We start from the raw sequence: 18,841 nt of genomic DNA on the forward strand, positions 1-18,841 counted from the left end.
GGCTTCCCCTCCAGCTATTTCATAGCAATAGAGATACTTCATCTGTAAATGCAAATTCAGGTATCTGCTCTATCTGGGCAAGTCCATACATTTAGTTAACCAAATATTGGTATATTGTTAGTCTTAGCCTGTTGTTCTGAAACTTCTTCAGTTACCCAATCAATAGCTCGGTCTCAACATAGCTTAAATATTGAGCTTATTCTTCTTCTTTTGATCCTTTCTGTGTATCTTTTTCCAGTCATTAGGGATGGTTCCCTGATTCTTTGTGTAACCCAAGTATCCTCTCTGACATGGAAGAATTTCTAGCTCCTTGCACTGATGTGACATACAACCTTGCAGTTCCCTTACTATGTAACGTTACTAAGAGGGAGGCTCCCCCCAGCCAGGCTATGTACTGTAAACTACCATGGGATTTCATCACCATGCACCCCTCTCGCCACAACGTCCTTCTGCCCGGCCTTGACAAGTGCAGTCATGTATCATTTCACACAGAGAGATGCTGTAAAGATCACTCTGCCCTCTCGCTTTGACCAGGCTACCCATCTCGGCACATTTCTGCTGGCCCCATCCCTTGGTTGCATCAAAAACTATGTCTCTTTTTCTAGATCCTTCCCAGCACGTTCCTGCCTGTCTTGATTTCAATGTGAAGTACTGACCTTTGCCTCGAATTGGTTCACAGCATCAGTTTCTATAACCTACTTGATAAATATTTTTAAGTGCCTTTGTGCTTTCTTTTCTGCAGCTCTCATGTGGAGGGTTTCTCCGTATATTTTGCAAAGCGATCTCGTTATCCTCCTCAACGTTTCCCTTTTCCACTATTTTGTTGCTGCCTGTTTTTCTATTGCTGTCCACTGCCTTTCTGAGACTACTAGGCATGGTATCTGTTTTGCACTTTTCCGTAACATAGCGGCATCAGGCTTTCTAGGCACATTAGCAGTACAAATAATGATCATGGTAACAAATGAGCTCTATATTTATTTATTGAGCAACAGCATTCAATCACTGCTCTTCCTTACCATTATCTAGCCCAAACAGAAGTCAGAAACCTGTCGCGTGTCCGTCTAGAGAGCAAGCCCTTTAGGGCAGGTGCTGTTGTCTTCTGTTTGGTGCAGCACTGTGCATGCAGCCAGTGCTCTGTGATCGAGAAGAAAAAGGAGAGCATGGTGACCAGGTGCCCCTGGTGATTTTCCTGTTTTCTTTTCCACTGTAACTCATACAGAAAGACAGACACGAGACCGCAGCAACGTGCAGATCTTGTTCCCTGGAATGTTTTCTTTCATCTGTAATCACTTCATCAAAATCCATAAATCAACTAGTTAAGACTAAAAAGCACAAACATGACTGTAATTTGTGCCTTCCTGCCCAGTGTTTCTTTTGGCACGTGAAACACCAAACCTTTTCCTGAAAAAATTGATGATGACACCGGGCAAGGATTCGGTGCAACTGGACAGCGAGGCCACTTGCATTCCAGGTCCACTGCCTGCTTCCATAATCCCTGCTTCCTTTTCATTCATCATAGAAGATTCAGAGAGTAAAACAATGGTTTGTATTTCTGTATTTACTCTGGGAATCAGAATTTCAGGCTTGTTTTCCAGTGCTGGGTGCTGTTAACACATAATTGGCCCATGCAGGCCATGAAACCATGTGGGAAGGAAGCCTTGATTGAGATGCCAAGGCTGCAGCCCCTGTCACATGCCCTCGCCTGGCTCCAGCAGCATGTAGGGAGATTAGCACCTTCTGAGCTGCCCCGTGGCTCTGCCGTGGTGATTACTGCTCTCTGACATCTGTCAGCGTCACCATGTTACAGCTCCTTCAGCTGCTGCTCTCCAAACCGTCCCAGGAACTGTAGAAACCTCATCGGTCTGGTCTAACCTGGAGCAGTTCCAATCTAACAGGGTGGGAAGTGGTCTGCTGAGCAGCGCTGCTTGATCTGAAGGGATGACACCTTCACTGGGGAGATGCTGGTGGGCACGAGGAGGGGGTGATGGCAGCCCCGGAGGGGCAAGGATGGGAGGCAGAAGCAGGAGGCTGAGGACGTGGACCTGGTGAGCAGCAACTCTGCTGCTTTTCCTGAGCAAAGCCTGGCTTGGAGCAGGCAGGTGGACCCCGAATGGCTTCGTCCAGACGTCTCGGAGAGAAAGCTTGCTTTGTTTCCTTTGGGAGAGGGCTCCAGGGACTCTTTTTTCTGATCTTTGAGCAAAAATGAATGAAATGGCTCAAAATCCTAAAACCTGTACTGGGCTGGTGGGACCTGCCAAAATGGCTGGCGCTTCTAGTTGGAGCGGTGTGTACCTTAGGTGCAGAAGCTACTGAGCTTTTCAGAAAACATGGAGTTTTCTAGTCAGGAGAGCAATGGCGATGTTTGAAAGGCAGTAAAGGCAACCATCTTACGCTGTTGCTGGGGCTGATTGGCCTCTCCTTGAATCGAGGGGAGAACGGTTAAGTTCAGGAGTCCCAGCCCTGTCACCTGTTGCACCTTGTAACAGAAAAAGAGCAAAACTGTGTTGCTCATGAATATTTCGTACAGAAAAGTATTTTAACCAAAGCATGTCGCTCTGTCATCTCCTCTCAGCCCAGGAAACAACCACCGGTATCTCTCTCCGCATCCTTCCCAACATTTAACGGCAGTGACTCGCTGGCGGTATGATGCGGTTGTACCGTGTCCCGCTTGCACAGCTCCCTTTCTGCGCTTGCTCTCCCCAGGGCAGTCACACTGCCCCGGGTGAACAGCCATCCTTCTTTCTTGCACAGATTATTTTTATCTCCCTTTGTTTGCCAATAAAAAATCCCTCCCAGTTTTACTGTTTTCCATCTGACACATGGATTTTTCTCATGCGTGTTTCCTTCTCCTCTGGCCAGGGGTGGAGGGAAGGGAGTATCCCGGATAACCTAACACGAGAGGAATTTTCACATGCTTTTCCACCTCAGGTGAGATAGTCTCCAGAACAGTCAGTGATGTTCCCCGAGCCAAAGCGACACTGCATCCGAGTGAGAGAGATCCTGGAGTGGCAGAGAACCAGCCCGTAATCTGGAGGATCTGCTTGGCCTTTGCCTAAACCAGCCTCCTGAGGGCACCAGTTCTTCTTGGCCCTCGTTCACTGGGATCACTGGGATGCCAGGGCTTTGGATTCATTACACAAAGCCCAAGTAACTGTGGGAAAACCTCTGCCCCAAGACGCTGAAACGGGGACCTCGTTTTGGTGTTAGAGGTTAGGGGAATGGGATTTGCAGATGGCTGGAGTACAAGGAACGGGTGTCAACAGCATATGAAAATGTCCTGGCTGTTCAAAAGACTAGAATAAAGAGCATAAAATAAAAACGAAAAAAACAAATAAAGTACAAAATAACAACTCCTGTCTAATACTTGAAGGGTTCAGTCACATCCGCAAATGCCGGTTGTGCTCCAGCTGAGTTAGGTGTCGGTGCTCCCTCTCCCCTGCTCGACCGCGGCAGCTGGCGAGGCCGTGCAGGTATGCGTTGCGATTTCCATTGCCGTTTCTGTCGTGAACCCCGAGCAGCACGGCCTGGCTCTGCTCCGCCCGTCGGTTCCGAGCATCCCCCTGTGCTGGCAGAGCTGGCGCTGACTCTGTTTTAGGTACCAGAACAGGTTGAAGGGACGCCTCCGGACCGAGGTGAAGCGCTGGGCTCGGGATCCCTCATGATTTACCGATGGGGGTTTCCACGTTTCCCAGCTGAAGTAAGGTAACCGGCGCTCCCGAAAATGCTGGTTTTGCTGGAGAATGAAGCCTGAGGTTGGAAGAGCGTGAAGAAGGCGTCCTTCTTCAGCCCCTCGCTCCGTCTTTACCTTTTGGCAGGCGGAGAACAACCTCCAAACTCGTAGGACCCTGTACGAGCGAGCCCGTGTGTCCCTCGGCTCCGGTCGGAGAGGGGGCCTCGGGCCGGCGGGGCCTCTTCCCCACGGCAGGAGCCCGTCTCGATGCCCACGATGGGCGGCGGGTGGGTCCCCAGCCCCGAGGGACCCTGCCTGCAATTCCCCTGCCTGCAATTCCCCTGCCTGCAATTCCCCTGCCTGCTGGGACCGGCCCTGCAGCGGCCCGCCCGGCCGGCAGGGGGCGCCAGCCCAGCCCGGCGCGGTGCACGCTGGGGGCTGTAGGCGCGGCGGGGCTGGCGCGGTGCACGCCGGGAGCTGTAGGCTCCTGCCGTGTAATACTGCTATCGCATCGGGGGTGGGGGCGTGGCGACGGTTTCTGTTCGATCGTCACTTCCGCCGGGGATTGGCGTCAGTTCCCGGCGGGATGGTAGGGAGGCGGGTGCGGGCCGGCCGGCGGGAGAGGATGGCGGCGCCGGGGGGTGTCCCCGAGGAAACGGTGAACGGTTGGGTCCTGCAGTTCTACTTCCACCAGGCCATGGCGGCCTACCGCTCCGGGCGGAACCGCGACTTCCGCCAGCTCCGTGACGTCATGCAGGGTGGGCCCCGCGGGCCGGGCCCGGGGGGGGGGCGGGTCGGGCTGAGAGGAGGGGTCGGGCTGGCCGGGTTCCCGGGGAACGGGAACGGGAGCGGGGATAGCCCGGGAGGGCGAGCAGGGCGGCGGTTGGGGAGGGGCAGGCCCCGGTCGGGGGTGAGGGGGGCCGGGGCCGGGGCCGGGGGGGGGCAGGGGGGCCGGGGCTGGGCCCAGCGGTACCGGGACTGGGCCCTGCGGTACCGGTGTAACCTGCCTCTTGTCCCACAGCGCTGCTTGTGCGGCCCCTGGAGAAGGAGCCCATGGTGGCCCAGATGCTGCGCATGATGCAACTCTTGTCACGGATTGAGGAAGGCGAGAACCTCGGTGGGTCCCCAACGCTCCCAGCAAGGCCCTGGGGAAACCCCAGTCTTGGCTCGAAGCCCACTCCCCCAGCCGGGGTGTGCCACGTTCTGTGGCTGTGTCCCTGCAGCTCCCAGGAGCTGTGTCTCTGCACAGAGCAGAGGTCTGGGCTGAAGCTGTTAAGCTGTAGGAGCTCTCCCTGGAGGGTGAGGGGCCGGAGAGCATGACTGTTCATGTCTGTGTTGTGCTGCTGTAGCCAAGAGCAATGTGCTTGAACCCAAGCTCCAGGGCTGTCCTGCTATCTGAACGTAGCAGCCTTGTGACTCCTGCTTAGCCTCGTAGCTTCTGAAATGCTCCCCTGGATCAGTTCTTTGTAGTCAAGCGGTATTTCTGTAGCTTTCCATGCCTGGGGGGGGATCTTGCAGTTTAGACACTTGGCAGTCAGCCTGCCATTCCTTCTCATCTTCATCCTCTGTAGCTGTAGAATTTGCAGTCAAACTGAGCAAATACATAACTAGCTGTCTGTAAGGCATCGCTGTGAATGCCTCCCAAACCAATGGCTCTGAATTCTTGTAGATTGCACCTTCGATAAAGAGGCGGAGCTCACCCCTCTTGAATCGGCGATCAGTATCCTGGAGCTCATTCAGAGAGAATTCTCTGTGGCTGAAAAGACGATGGAAACTGTTCAGAAGATGGTGAAGGAAGCTGTAAGACCTTTTTCTTTTTCAATAAATACTCTGCTCGTCTTTTCTCTTAGAAAGGTCTTGTGTAAATGACAGCGGGAATTGCCTCACATATAGAATACCGTCGTTAGTACTGACTTGGCTGCAAACGCGTATCTTCAGTGTATGTGCTTCTTCATCAGTTAATGTAGAAGTTGTTTCTCTGTGTAAGTTGGTACTAAGCTGTTACCTGTGTGCCACACTTGATTATGATACATGCTTTTCCAAAGCTGATCTAGAGAGTATGGTCAATTCGATGTCAACAGAGAAACTGGTATTTGTTTTCTTCTGTAGGCTGTTATTGTCTGCATCAAAAATGGAGAGTTTGATAAAGCTTCAAAAATTGTCAAGAGGCATATGGGGAAGGAGCCCAGAAACCAGGTGAGTCTGCACCAGAATGAAAGATGGCTGTGTGAGGGCTGTGCGATATGTCTTACAGGGTATTGGGGAGCGGGGATATTTGGGGGTGGTCTGATATGTCTTACAGGGTATTGGGGAGCAGGGATATTTGGGGGTGGTCTGATATGTCTTACAGGGTATTGGGGAGCGGGGGTATTTGGGGGTGGTCTGATATGTCTTACAGGGTATTGGGGAGCGGGGATATTTGGGGGTGGTCTGATATGTCTTACAGGGTATTGGGGGGGGCACTTGTGACCCATATCGCAGGCATAAAATGTTTCCCTGAGAAGCATGCCTCTTAGGAAAACCTGAACAAGAAGAAAGGGTAAGCGTGCTGAAATGGAAAGAGTCCTCCTGGAACGACGGACCCTCAGTGTTACACGTTTGTAAAGCATGTCAGTCGTTACTTTGGAGCTCCCTCTGTTACTCATGTTTCCTCACATATCGTCATGGGTCTTGCAGGCATTAAAATTCATCATTTGTCTCGAGGCAAACTCAAGCTCACATGTAGAGCACGAGTTCTTAAGAAGGGCTGGTTCCAAAAGCAAAAAGAATCCCCATTTCTATTCTGTAGGCAGTGTAATGTCTTGGGCACTGGAAGCAAAAAGTCAGAATTGCTGAAACAAGATGGTTTTCCTGTTCCTCTGCCCTTTTCCCAGCCTTATGTCAGTGTAAATTAGTTGCGCCTGGAAAACGTCAAACGGGAAAGGCCCAATCCTCACCCAGATCCTAGCTCCTGTGGTTGGCATTTATATCCTCATACCTATTCAGAGCATCCTTATCTCTCCTCTAGAAAAAGAGGAACGAGTTGCTGACTGTCATCCGGGAGAAGAATTTCACTCATCCAGTGGTCAAAAACTTCTCTTACAAGAACTTCCAGCAGAGCGTGTTTCAGTTCCTGAAGACCTATGTGGACAATTCGGAGCCACTGCTGCTAACGGTACATGTCTGCCCTGCTTACCTAGCTGCCTGTCCTGTGCTTGCTTCTGCCCCAGCAAGGGACAGCAGGAAAACGGCACAAGATGCAGATTGGGGGAGAACGGACACTTACTTTGCCACAAGGCAATGAAATACAGTAATTTGGCTTCTATGTGCCTTCTGTGCCAGTAATGAATTAGAGCTTAGGCACCTAATTAACGGTGGGTTGAATCCAAAATACTTTAAATTGAATCTGTTCCTAAAAAGTTTATACAGTTGAACGCATTTTTCCGTCCCTGTAACAAGTTTTAATTGATAGATGTGAACCCTGTACGAGGAAACATCTTTATAATGGTTACGTGCTTTTTCTCTGTCCAAGATAATGAAAAAGACTTTGAATTCAGAACATGCCGAAGTACGAAAACACTCATCGGTGACTCCTGAGTCTGCAAATGGGCCAAAGGGTGAGGCAGCGGCTCCCAAGCCCTCAGGAAGGGCAGAGGGCCCAGCAGGAGCTCCAGAGCCTGCAGAAACAGCAGAACACCTGGAGGGAGCTCCCAACCCTGCAGAAAGAGCAGATGACCCCGCAGCAGCTTCTGAGCCTATGGAAGGAACTAGTGACTCTGCAGCAGCTCCCGAGCCTATGGAAGGAGCTACTGACCCAGCAGCAACTCCTGAGCACCTCACAGCAGCAGATAATATCTTGGAAGATGCTTCAGAGCCTATGGAAGTATCTAAAGAACCAGCAGCAGCAGCTCCAGAACTTCCAGGAGTGTCCTACAGGGACTCGGAAAGGTGGGCAGAGGAATCCGGCGCTGCATTGTGGATGAAGTGTGGCAGCAGTTCTCTTCTGAGGGATAGTTTGCTCTGTCTAGGCAGCTCTTAATCTCCCTGAATGCCAGCCCAAGCAGGTCTTCCCAAGCAAGCCCCAAAGGCTATCGGTGTAACTTCTGTCTGGATCACAGTAAAAATGTTAAGGTGGTTTGGGTTTTTGTTCTGAAGATATGTAGTACTTCTGTAAACTAGGGAGGGAGGGCAGTGGCTGCCAGAAGGTTTGCTCTCGTGGAGCAGCATTTGGTATCCGTATGGTTCCGCCCTTAGTCAAGAATAGCAGGGCATCCAGTGGCGCATGGAGCGTGGGCACGTTCTCTCGAGACCCGCTCCCCCAGTACGCCGCACCATTTAGAAGGAGGGCGGACTGAAGGGTTGGGAATGCCCTCTTCAGTAGGTTTTATTTGCACCCTAGGGTCAATTGTTGAGGGTCACACCGTAGGGGAAAAGCCTGATTTCAGTGAAGTGGAGCCACCTTGGTGATATCTTTACAACTTGCTCAGTTCTGTTTATTTTGTAGGCAGCCCTCTGGAACTGTAACCACGTATGGGATTTCTGTTCTGAGAGAAGCTTTCAAGATCCTGTCGGACTCCCAGGATTCTGATGCACTCTTCACCAAACTGGATGAAACAGACTTTTCTTTCCCCAAGCAACTGTCTCCTTCTGTATCCCACAGAACCAAGAGACGGAAGGAAGAGGAGAATCAAGATTCTGAGATCTCAGACCCTCCTGAAATATCCCATAAGGGCAAACGCTTGTTGACCATAAGCAAACTGGTCATGGAGCAAGACAGCCAGTACAGCGAGTCAAGTGACAGCCCAGACTCTTCCCAGGAACCAGTTGTATCTTCTGCTTCCAGACCTGTTCAGAAATTGCATGACCAGCCTGTATCTACTAAGAGTGCCAAGTATGAAGCCTATCTCTTGTCGTATATTCTAATCTGCACCCAATCTTTTGACTTGCAGCTGACATCGGTAGCATGAACAACAAAACCCTTTAATTCAAGATGAGTATATTGATCTTCCTTGTCTGCTAGCATGTGTGGAACTAGCCTCTGTTGTCCTTACACTTTACTGTTTGGTTTATGATGAGGAGAAAATGATGCAGCTTCCACTGGCAGTGAATCAGAGGTACTGCAATTAGTATTGGTAGGTGATTCCAGCATGCATATCGCAGGTAATGTGTGTTTCTCTGCACTTTGATTAGTGATGCTGAAGCTGGAAAGAATTCATAGGTGCATCTTGTGGAACAGATTAAACTCTCCTTTCCAACTCTTGAGTAATTCAACACTGACCTCGCTTAAGCTCTTTCTTCCTGAAACCTGTGTTGGTTAAGAAACCTCTAGTAGTAGCTATCTGACTGTTTCTTCAGTATGAGTTATTGCTTAACTTGCAGCTGAAACGACTGCAATAAGAGGTGGGGTATGTTAGGGTTTTTTCCTTTTTATAAGGATTTCCCACAGAAAATGGCAAAGTAGGCTTACCAGCAGAAGTCTTAAAATTAACACTGATATGAGACTCTTAAGCTAAGAGGTGGTGTAACAAAGCTTCCTGCTGTCTGAGTTGCTCTTCTTTTGCTTAGTGAAGTTGCACAGCAGCCAGCAATAATGATGATTTGGATCCCCAGGACTGAAACTGGGAGGATTGAGGAAAGCTTGATGTGTTTGAAAAGATAACTAGAACACAATCAAGAATGCAAAGGTTTGGTTTTGAAGGGTGTGCAGTAAAGATCTCGGTGCTCTGTGTAGCTTGGCTGCTCTGGAGATGGATTGTCTTTCTCTGAAGCACAGGAGAGTGGCTGCAAGTAGAGGTGTGCATCAATGCAAACAGTGATGAAATCTCTCAGACGCCTTGCTGGTGTGTCTTGCTCAGGGTTAAACTAACTGTCAGAGATGATGCCGAGGATGGATTTCTATCTCCACTGTTGTCCACCTCCTAGAGTCATTTTAGTTAATAAATTTCCTACCCTTTCAAGGACTTGTGAGTGCTGACACTTGATCTCTTTCTTTTTTTTCTGGTAGTACATTGCAGCTGACGTTGCTGTCCCAAGGATATGTCTGAGTCTATTTTGAGGGTGCTGGGGAACGTCGTGGGGATAGGATGATGTTTTGTGAACTTTCCCAGACCAGCATACTGTGGATGACTGCCCTGGGAAGGGGCCGAACACGCGTGTGATGCCTTCCTGTCCTGTGCCGGGTGCCTGAAGCGAGGGTTGGTGCCGGATCAGGAAGGAGCCCGGAGTGAGGCTGCTGCCATGCAGCTGCCGCTGGCTTGAGCAGTTCTTGAGTTTTAGCCCTGCCATTGTGCAAGTTGGTTACCAGTTCACCTGGAAAGTGATTTATTGTCTGTGCTGCTTCTGTGGTTGTCTTGTCTTGAAGCCTTTACATGTTAGGACTTATGGTAGCAGTGGTGCTAACGACATCTGTCTGGAAATCTCATTGTGTGCATCTCTGCCAGTAGCTGGTTCTCAAATCTTTAGGTGCAAGAAAGAGGCAACTTCAAGTAAGAATAAGAGAACAGTTATTTTCTTGTAATCATAAATGGCTTCAGTTATATTGGATGTGACAGCCAGGGGTGAACCTTTTGAAGTTCTTTTTTAACAGACTTCATTTTATCTCACAAGTTTGTGCTTGAGGATTGGAAGCAGGTGACAGCATTGAGGCACTTGATCTCACGGAGAGGCCTCTCTAGCTCGGTTGACCTCAGAAGTGTTAGTAGTGAAACAGTAATAATTAAATGCTTCTTGGGAAAACTAAAGGCTTCTCCCCTGAGCTGTTGGCCAGTCTGTGCCACACACGAAGACCTGGGAAGTCCAGCTGTGTGTGTCTGTTTAAGTGCTTAATTGTGTAGTTAATACCCTTGTTTTTGCAAATGCTGGCTACAAAATACAATACTCCACTTGTATTTGAGTATATATTGCACACAGTACTTTCAGATGGGGGCTCCTAAGGATTCATTCCCTCTCAGAGGGGAGTGGAGGAGGTGGCGGCGTGTTTATATATCGCTTTATGGGCACATTTCTCTGCACTGTATGCCCATCACAGGCTTGCCTGCTGGGCTCCCAGTGTCCCTACACCTTCTCCCCTTAAAACATTCTCCCTAGCCAGTAGCCAAAGTAAATGCTTGCCTGCTTTCAGGTCCTTCCAAGGAAGGTGGAACAGCTCGTATGGCAAAGAAGAAAAAGACAGTTGGAGTGAGGAGGATGAGCTCTTCTCAGAAGCGGGTAAGAACAGAGCCCCTGTTGCAGGTGTTAATTGATGATAATCCTGGCTTTGAGGCTTATTCACGGCTGTCTTGCTACCTTTTGTGTGACTGAATTTTGAAACCAGAAATCCTAAAAGCCCAAGAAAATGGGTAGCTGTCCAACTCTGACACATTTGTTCTTTGTACCTCTGACCTGAAATGCATGCCAAAAATTCCTGTTCAAGTTTCAGACTAATCATGCTTAGCTTACAGGATGTAAATATTGGAAATACAGCTCTTTCCCCATTCCCACTTTAGTGCCGTGAAATAAAGGTTAAGTTTACCTTTTCAGCCAGATCCGTTTTCCAGTCCAGTCCCCTTTGCAGCTAGATACACAGCTTAGCTGGTGAAAAGGAGTGGACAATGGGTGTCTAATTCCAGCCTCAACATACAGCGTAGCCACATCCTGGATGAATGCCCCTGTTCTTGACATACTGGCTAGTTTAAAACAAAACAGACCTTATTGGAAAGCTTTCACATAAAGCAATTGGGCTTGAAACAGAAAGGCTGTGCATGCTATAGCTGCAGAAAAGGGAGGGATAAAGGAGTTTGGTTTTATTGTCTGTCACGAGATGCTCTCATTGTAGGCTGACTGCATAGTTCAGCAGTTAAGCCCAAGGCAGTTTCTCGAGGAGGTCTGCACCTCCTGAGTTATGGTGAAATGTAATCCTCTTGCCTTGTTTTTCAGCATCATTTGCGACGAACAGCCACAATGCTACAGTCTTCGGTTCCAAGAAACAGGTAATGTGGTGCCCTTAAGTCCTTTTGGTAAGGCCTGAAATCAGGACATGTCCGTATAAAAGAGCAAACTGTCAGACAATTTGAAGTATATTGGTGAGAACTGCTGCTCAGACCACTTCCTCAGCAGCCTGCAGTTCACTACAACAGGGTGAGCTGCTGCTGTGCTTTAAATGAAGCACCAGAGGCTGGCTTGGAAAGCGATGCTTCCTGAGGCCGGTGCTTGCAATACCCAGGCTTGATCCAATTTGTGCAGGTCTTTGCATTCACAGAGCTGGCTGGAGTTTCTCTGTTAAAACAGCCCAGTTTGGTAGCTGGCTAAAGCTGCACGCCTCCCACACACCAGGCACTGGGTATGTGCGTGAAGTCCCTTTTCCTTGATGCATGTGGTTCAGAGCTAGGTTTGCTGAGTTCCCCACATGCTGGAGAGGTTCAGCATCTTGTTCGAGTGAGGGACATGCATACGGCAGCTATTACCTGAGAAGAAGTCCCAAGTTTGGTGCTACTAGGAGCTGTCTCACCCTTGCTTGTAGGAAGATAGCTGCTGGCTCTTGTGCTGCTGTACACCATGTAGCACTTTTTTTCCCGTAACTGCTTTCTTCAATTATTTCGTATATGGCCTCCAGTACAAAAATTCAGGGGACCAGCAGACCTGAACTTGCAGATTATTTCTTTTTAACACTCTACTTGTATGCTATTAGGCAGTGAGTACTTTGTATCTCCGATGTTTGCTCTTCCATCAAAAGGTAATTCCTCTTTGATGTGATCAGTATTGTGCTTTGGGAAGCAGAACTACTCCTGAGCTTGTGCTGGAGCTGGACGCTTCTCTTACTTGTAACAGTTAGGAGAGCATATCTACAGTGAAGCAATTATTGAGTGTTGTGTGTGCTACCTCTGCCTTTCCTCCATGTTACTAGCATGGATGATAAAGGGAAGCTAACGTGCTAGGAAGGAGTTCCAGCACGGTTCCCTGCCAAATGCAACTCCTCCCTGAAACTGCACTCTGTACTCACAGAACACTGCTTACATGCTCTTTTGTAGAAGTGGACAGTACAAGAGAGCGAGTGGATCAAAGAGGGTGTGAAGAAGTTCGGAGAAGGGAGATGGAAGGCCATTTGCCAGAAATACCCCTTCCAGAACCGCACAGCAGTGATGATCAAGGATCGCTGGCGGACCATGAAAAAGCTGGGAATCCTCTAAGGTTGGGAGCCTGGACCACAGGACTTTCAGTGCACAAACCTTCTTACTTTTCTTTTGAAAGATGGACCAGAGCAATGGCAGCAGGGAGGCTGCTGTGCTTGTCCCTGATGTGTGTTGGGACTGGTGTGGTGAGCCCCTCTGCAGCAGATGGAAACCATGTCTGACAAGAACCGAGGAGCCTTGTGTCTCGAGCTGGAGCTGCTGTTTAGGTCTTCTGCAGTTTGCCAGAAGCTGCGCAGCCTGATTGCACACGCTCAGAAACAGCCTGGATGGGGACTTCCTTTTCCACCTGACAACTGCAGCCTTTGTAGAATGAATCCCAACCTGATGGGCTGCTGAAATGACAGTTTTCTCTGCTCAGACGCTGTCAAATGGCAGGATAATCCCATCAGTGGCTATTTTTATGTGTGTTAATTGTCTACACTGTGAATTGCTTGTTTCATCTGTTTGCACTCAGTCCCCTGTGGGAGAGCAGCAGCACATAGGCCCAGAGCTTCTGGGGAGAAGAAGAGATTTAGGCAAGGTGATCTGCTTAGATTTTTTTTTTTTTTTCCCCCACACATTTCTTTCTGCTCTGTAAATGGCTAGTCTGCAAGTGGGAATTTCTCCCTCCCAGCGTTGAGGCTTTAAAAACATTATTTTTTGTTTCAGTACTTAAACATCAGTTGTTCCCACATTAAAAGTTCAAGTGCTTACTGATTTTGGTCATGTTTTACTGGCACTTCTCCTTCATGGTAAGGTCCTCTTCCTGTGTGCAATCCCTGCAAGCATATGAGCTCCGAGGGCACTGTGTGTTTCCTCCTTTCAGGTGCCAAAGCTGGAGTCCATGTCTGAGTGGTCTTCTGTAAAATAAAGTTCCTTTCTTGTTGTATTTCAGGAGTTGTAAGTGTGAATTAATACCTCAGGGGCGGAAATGCGGCAGTTTGGGGTGCTGCCTGCTTGCTGCCCCGCTGGGGGCACCACCCCAGGATCGCGGGGCTCCCCGTTTGCCGGCCGGGGCTGGGGGTGTTGTGTCAGCAGCTGTTCGGGGTGGAACAGTGATGCCCTGATGGTATGAGGTGCTGCTGCATCGCTGTCGGCATGAAGCAGAAGCTTCTGGACTAGACTTCTGTTGAAGGGCATGGGAGGTATGGGGGCATTTTCTAAAAGCAGCCTCTCTTGGCTCCATTCCTGCAGAGCCAGGGCTGGGAGAAGTCTCTTTGGGAACAGCTGCTTTCCCCTCTGTCCTTCAGCAGCAGCTGCTGCAATGAGCTTCCTTCTCATCTGGCTGTGGCTGTGCGTTTCCCTCCCCTTCTGCCTGTAAAACTGTCTCCATGGGGTCGGAGCACCCCTGCCCCTGCAGAGGCCCATTCCAGGGCAGAGACACTTGATGTGAGCCGCAAGCTGGACCAATAATTGCCAATGTGAGGCAGTGCCCGTTGGTCGTGCCGGTGCTGTGCCCAGGTGGGAGATGCATTCGTGCTGCGTGGGTCCGAGCCCACTCTCCTTCTCTGCGCCAGGGTCCGGCCCCAGGCTGCGCGGAGAGGGTTTTGCAGCCCAAAGCTTTACTCTGGAAGTTTCTTGGAGTAAAACGCTTTTCCTGCTTAATTTGCTTGTTCACAAGATACAGACTGGCAGAGCGCTGGTCAGCGAGAGGAACGGGGCTGGATGGCGACTGTGGTGCTTCTTCGCAGCAGCTTCAGCCTCTGCAAAAGGGTTCAGCTGGGTGAGCTCTAACGTGGACGAGCCAGACCGGCTCCTGCTCTGCACCGAGATCACCTTCAGGAGCAGAGCCCGTGCCACGCTCCACCAGACACCAGCCCCAGCTCTGCCGAGTGCCGCTGCAGAGCAGTTAATAATTACCCCTGCCACCTCGGGTCCCTGCTCCTGCCCTGCCCTGGCCGGAGGAAGCGCTGGAGGTTGGGAAGCAGGATGCTGCTGCTGGCGTTCCTGGTGCTGCTGGGCCCCGCCGGCTGCCCCGAGTCAGAGCCCCTGAGCGGGTCCAGCCAGGATCCCCTCTTCCGTGGGGCGGATCGCTACGACTTTGCCATCGTCATCCCCGCCGGCGCCGTGGAGTGCTTCTGGCAGTTCGCGTACCAAAGCGGCAACTTCTTCTTCAGCTACGAGGTGAGCGTTGCGGGATGCGTCCCGGGAAGCTGTTGGCACGATGCAGCTGCCGATGGGCGTCGGGGAATGGCGGTGCTGGATCAGTCCTGCACGGCGGCTCTGCGGCCGGTGCCAGCTGCCACCTCCAAGGGTGCGGCAGGTCCTGCGGTGGGCAATCCTCTGTTGCCTTAGTCCTGCGACCAGGCTTCGGTGCAGAAGGAGACCCGCTGTCCCCAGGGCAGAGGCAGTTTCCCTTGCGTGGGGAAGGTCCTCAGTCAAGACAGGGAACAGTTGCAGTCGCTTGGATGCTTCATCTCAGGGACCGTGCTTTTTTAGGCAATTTCCAGCATCAATCCCATTTATTTTTTTAAATACATGTTTTAAAACCATAAAGTGGTGCCGAGAGCTCCGGATATGGTCCCCAAGCACCCAGAGCTCGCTCGCAGAGAGTTGTGGGGTGTCCTGGCACTGCAGGGAGCTCTGCCCTTCGCTGGGCTGGCTGGAGGCTGTTGCACAGCCCTCGGCTCTCCCCTGAGCTGCAGGTGGAAGGCACGCTGAAGGTCTTGGGCACAGCTCTATCTGCCTGTCCCTGTGCTCCCTCCTCTTCCCACAGGGAAAACTAGAGCCCTTTTAGCTCCTGTTTACACTAGGCTGGTTGAAGGAGAGCCAGGGCATGGCCGTGCCCGGCACTGACAGCTTCTCCCCCAGCTCTGCGCTTGGCAGAGCGGTCCCGCAGGAACACGGCACGGCCCTGGGGCTCGGCACAGCTCCATCTCCCAACACTCCAGCGGCCGGCAGCAGCGGCTGTGCCAGCAGCATCCGATTCAGGCGGCAGGGAGCCGGGGTGGGAGACGTGGGGTTTGCGCGAGCACCTGCAGCACTGTGAGCAGGCATTGGGAACCGTGGGGTTCATTACCCAGAGCTGTGGGTTTTTCTTTTACATGTACCTGGCAGCTCGCTGGAGGCTGTTCCTCGCCTCGGCTCGCAGTGACGAAGGAGGGCAGCTCCCCATGGACCCCTCAATAGACACAGGTCCCCACTGGGTCCTTGCGCCATGCACGAGTGCTCCTGTGGGCTCCCCTCTGTTTCCTGGGTGCAGAGTCAGGCCCACGAATGCCCCTCGGGTCTTTCCTGCCTCCAGGTCCAGCGGGCGACGGGGATTGCCACCAACAGGAACATCCTGGCCACGGCGAGCGACCCCAACGGCTTCCAGCTTGGCATTTCCCAGCACGTGCGAGGACAGATCAACTTCCTCACGAAGGAGACAGGTCCCCACTGCCCCAGTCCCTGCCCAGCCCACCTGCCAGCTGCAGGCAGGCAGGCACGGCAACTCCGAGCCTGCCCAGCCAGCCAGCGCTTCCCAGAGCGTTGATCGGTCTGATCACACCTCCCTCCCTAATGGGGAGGATGAGGGTCAGGCGCTGGGGACAGGTCTGCCTGGCAGCAGCTCTTCTACTCGGGAACAACAATCCCCATTTCTCTCTGCAGGTTTCTACCAGCTGTGCCTGGACAACCAGCACAACCACTTTGGCTTCATGCAGGTCTATCTCAACTTCGGTGTCTACTACGAAGGCTTCAACACAGAAAACAAGCAGCCACAAGAGAGGAAAGAACTGAACGACACCCTGGAGGCAATCGGGGTGAGTGTCAAGGCAACCACAGGGTGCTCCAATGCAGCGGGGATGGGCACGTTCTCCCAAGGAAACCGAGAAGGGTGTCTGCCATTGCCTGAGCTGCAGCTTAATTTAATGCTGAGCCCAGCAGGCCGCTCTGAGAACGGCTCTGCCAGCCCCAGGCTCTGCCGCGGCCCCGCTGCCAAGCACCCACCTCTCCCACAGGTCAGCATCCAGAAGCTACAGCTCCGCATCTTCCACATGTGGCGGTTCTACAATTTCGCCCGGATGCGGAAAGGGGCCGACTCCTTCCTCCTGGAGTCCAACTACAACTATGTCAACTGGTGGTCGATGGCTCAGAGCTGCGTCATTGTCCTCTCCGGGGTGCTGCAGCTCTACTTCTTGAAGCGCCTTTTCAACGTGCAAACCTCCAGCAGGCAGAAGTGCTAGCAGCACCCAGAACTGCGGGCAGGACCGCTGCCTGCAGCGCTCAGTAACCGAGCTGCCACTCTGCCCCTTCACAGAGCGGGAGGGAAGGCCGGATCCTGCTTTGAGGAGGAGGAAGGAGAGCTCCCCCTGCTCCTGCCTCCGGCTCTAGCCCTGCCTCGGCTGAAACCACTCTGACAGAAGAAAAGCACAACGCGATCGCCTCAGCTTCGTGAGCTGCATCAGTTTGTTACGCCCCAACCCACCATTACAGTGTCCCAATGTGCCTTTTCTACCAGACGCCCAATAAAGGAACCCCTGGCACACGCTCTGGGGAGCGACTGCAGCCTGCTGCCTGCTGTCCATCCTCTGCAAGCCTGGGCAAAGCAAGTCCTGCCTTGCAGGCAGCTGCCTGCTCCCTCCCTCCCTCCCTGAAGCTCGGCAGTCAGCCTCTGACAGCTCAGCCCCAGGCTGCGAGCCTCCCCCCGGCCTCGTCTGCCAAACTGAACTGAACGCGGCGCTTCTCCCCTCTGGAGTCGCACCCCAGTGTGTCGCGCTGCCCCAGGGAGGCAGAGACCCGCAGCAGGGGTGAGAGCTGCCCACCCCCCCAAGGCTCCGCACTAGACAACAGGCACTCTGGGAGAAGGAACAGGTTTTATGTGACAGCAGGGACAGGTCTGGCATGGGGGGTCCTCCTCCTCGTGTTGGCAGCAGCCCCCCCCTGGGGTTGCGGAGCTGCATGCTGGTGGCTCCCAGCCCCTCCGCCCCACTCGGAGTGGGTTCCTCACGGCTCTCTGCGCCGCTACTGCACCAATAACGCAGGACAAAGTCTGTTCTGCCTAGGAACGCTCACATCTTTGGAGCGCTGGAGTTCCCTTAGGTCAGCGTGTCCTCGTTCCGCACGTACTCCCCGACGTCAGCCTGGTGGAACACCACGATGGCCATGGGGTCCACTTTCCGGCACTCCTGGGTGGACTTGGCGGCCACTCCAAAGCCCTGGGGGGGGATGAAGGGGAGGAGGTGAGAGAGAGTTTCCCCCCCACCTTGTACCCATACCCCAGCCCCGGAAAGCGCAGGGGCCGTGCCGGCCACTCACCAGCGGGACGTCGGCCATGGAGAACACCACCACGCCCTGGTACTGGGCCGTGTTCTCCGTGATTCGGCCCAGGCCCGACTTCAGGACGTGGTTGCCGTAGAGGAAGGACTGCTCCGAGCCGGGCTTCACCCACACCTTGTACTGCAAAAGAAGCCCGGAGCAAGTGAGGGGCTGGCAGGGGGGCCTGGCACGGGGCAGGGGGGAGCCGGCTGGGGGTCGGGGCGGGGGGGGCCACGTCCCACCTTGGCGTAGGGCGCGAGGAAGTCCAGGGCCGTGACGCTGAGCCGGAACTTTTGCGTCTTGGTGAACTTTCCGAAGCAGGTGCCCAGGGCCACCAGGCTGTCCCGGGGGATGCTCGCAGCCACCTTCAGCAGCTTCTCACTGAGAAGAGAGCAGAGCTGGAGTGGCTCCAAGGCCCGGGACCGGGACCGGGACCGGGACTGGGACCGGGACCCCCCCCCGCCCCGCCGCTGTCCTGTCCGTGTCCCCCCCGGCCCCGCTCACCTCAGATAGTAGACGCGGTCGCGGTGCAGGCGGAAGCAGTAGGTGCCATCGGGCCGGTCCACCAGCAGCTGGATGTTCTCACCGATGCTGCGGAGACAAGAGCCCGTGAGCCCGGTCCCGGTCCCCTCCTCCGGCGGCTCGCCCGGTCCCCGGTCCCCAATCCCCTCCCGTCCCCGTTCCCGTTCCCTCACTATCGTCCCAGCTTCTCGAAGACCGCCCGCGTCTCCGCCTCCGTCAGCGGCCGCATCGCCCCTGCGCCGCACACGCGGGGACGCGCCGGGAACCGGAAGCGGCGGAACCGGAA

The 18,841-nt window shown here is 52.9% G+C and overlaps 3 protein-coding genes across 4 annotated transcripts; 2 read left to right on the forward strand and 1 right to left on the reverse strand.

Annotated features, from left to right (window-relative positions):
* The first annotated feature begins 4,216 nt into the window (after positions 1-4,216).
* TERF2 (telomeric repeat binding factor 2) lies at positions 4,217-13,689 on the forward strand. Of its 2 annotated transcripts, none has more exons than XM_052796752.1 (10): positions 4,217-4,428; positions 4,692-4,787; positions 5,340-5,470; positions 5,780-5,866; positions 6,678-6,824; positions 7,182-7,597; positions 8,154-8,540; positions 10,770-10,855; positions 11,564-11,616; positions 12,655-13,689. In XM_052796752.1, exons 1-10 carry the CDS (start codon positions 4,257-4,259, stop codon positions 12,811-12,813), a joined length of 1,734 nt encoding a protein of 577 aa, XP_052652712.1. In that variant the 5' UTR covers positions 4,217-4,256; the 3' UTR covers positions 12,814-13,689. The 2 variants fall into 2 exon arrangements, with proteins under 2 accessions (XP_052652712.1, XP_052652713.1); XM_052796753.1 differs by having other exon boundaries at positions 4,218-4,428; positions 8,310-8,540.
* TMED6 (transmembrane p24 trafficking protein 6) lies at positions 12,970-16,961 on the forward strand. Its single transcript, XM_052796482.1, has 6 exons — positions 12,970-13,120; positions 14,417-14,518; positions 14,606-14,919; positions 16,040-16,166; positions 16,387-16,538; positions 16,737-16,961. Exons 1-6 carry the CDS (start codon positions 12,970-12,972, stop codon positions 16,959-16,961), a joined length of 1,071 nt encoding a protein of 356 aa, XP_052652442.1.
* A 611-nt stretch (positions 16,962-17,572) lies between these two features.
* On the reverse strand, positions 17,573-18,836 carry NIP7 (nucleolar pre-rRNA processing protein NIP7). Its single transcript, XM_052797505.1, has 5 exons — positions 18,729-18,836; positions 18,538-18,624; positions 18,276-18,414; positions 18,034-18,174; positions 17,573-17,933 (listed from the first exon to the last, which is right to left on the reverse strand). The coding sequence occupies exons 1-5, from the start codon at positions 18,782-18,784 to the stop codon at positions 17,814-17,816; spliced, it is 543 nt and encodes a 180-aa protein (XP_052653465.1). The 5' UTR covers positions 18,785-18,836; the 3' UTR covers positions 17,573-17,813.
* Between the last annotated feature and the right edge of the window lie 5 nt (positions 18,837-18,841).

The sequence above is a fragment of the Harpia harpyja genome, chromosome 9, assembly GCF_026419915.1.
Source record: "Harpia harpyja isolate bHarHar1 chromosome 9, bHarHar1 primary haplotype, whole genome shotgun sequence".
NCBI lineage: Eukaryota > Metazoa > Chordata > Aves > Accipitriformes > Accipitridae > Harpia > Harpia harpyja.

Bases quoted from the DNA above. Each gene is read 5' to 3' on its own strand.
- TERF2 (XM_052796752.1), top strand. From the start codon at position 4,257: ATGGTAGGGAGGCGGGTGCGGGCCGGCCGGCGGGAGAGGATGGCGGCG. The intron at 4,788-5,339 runs GTGGGTCCCCAA...GAATTCTTGTAG, and splicing joins TGAGGAAGGCGAGAACCTCG to ATTGCACCTTCGATAAAGAG. The intron at 5,867-6,677 runs GTGAGTCTGCAC...TCTCTCCTCTAG, and splicing joins GGAAGGAGCCCAGAAACCAG to AAAAAGAGGAACGAGTTGCT.
- NIP7 (XM_052797505.1), bottom strand. From the start codon at position 18,784: ATGCGGCCGCTGACGGAGGCGGAGACGCGGGCGGTCTTCGAGAAGCTG. The intron at 18,625-18,728 runs GTGAGGGAACGG...TTGTCTCCGCAG, and splicing joins TTCGAGAAGCTGGGACGATA to CATCGGTGAGAACATCCAGC. The intron at 18,175-18,275 runs GTGGGACGTGGC...CTTCTTTTGCAG, and splicing joins TCCTCGCGCCCTACGCCAAG to TACAAGGTGTGGGTGAAGCC.
- TMED6 (XM_052796482.1), top strand. From the start codon at position 12,970: ATGTCTGACAAGAACCGAGGAGCCTTGTGTCTCGAGCTGGAGCTGCTG. The intron at 14,519-14,605 runs GTGAGCTCTAAC...ACGCTCCACCAG, and splicing joins CTGCAAAAGGGTTCAGCTGG to ACACCAGCCCCAGCTCTGCC. The intron at 14,920-16,039 runs GTGAGCGTTGCG...TCCTGCCTCCAG, and splicing joins ACTTCTTCTTCAGCTACGAG to GTCCAGCGGGCGACGGGGAT.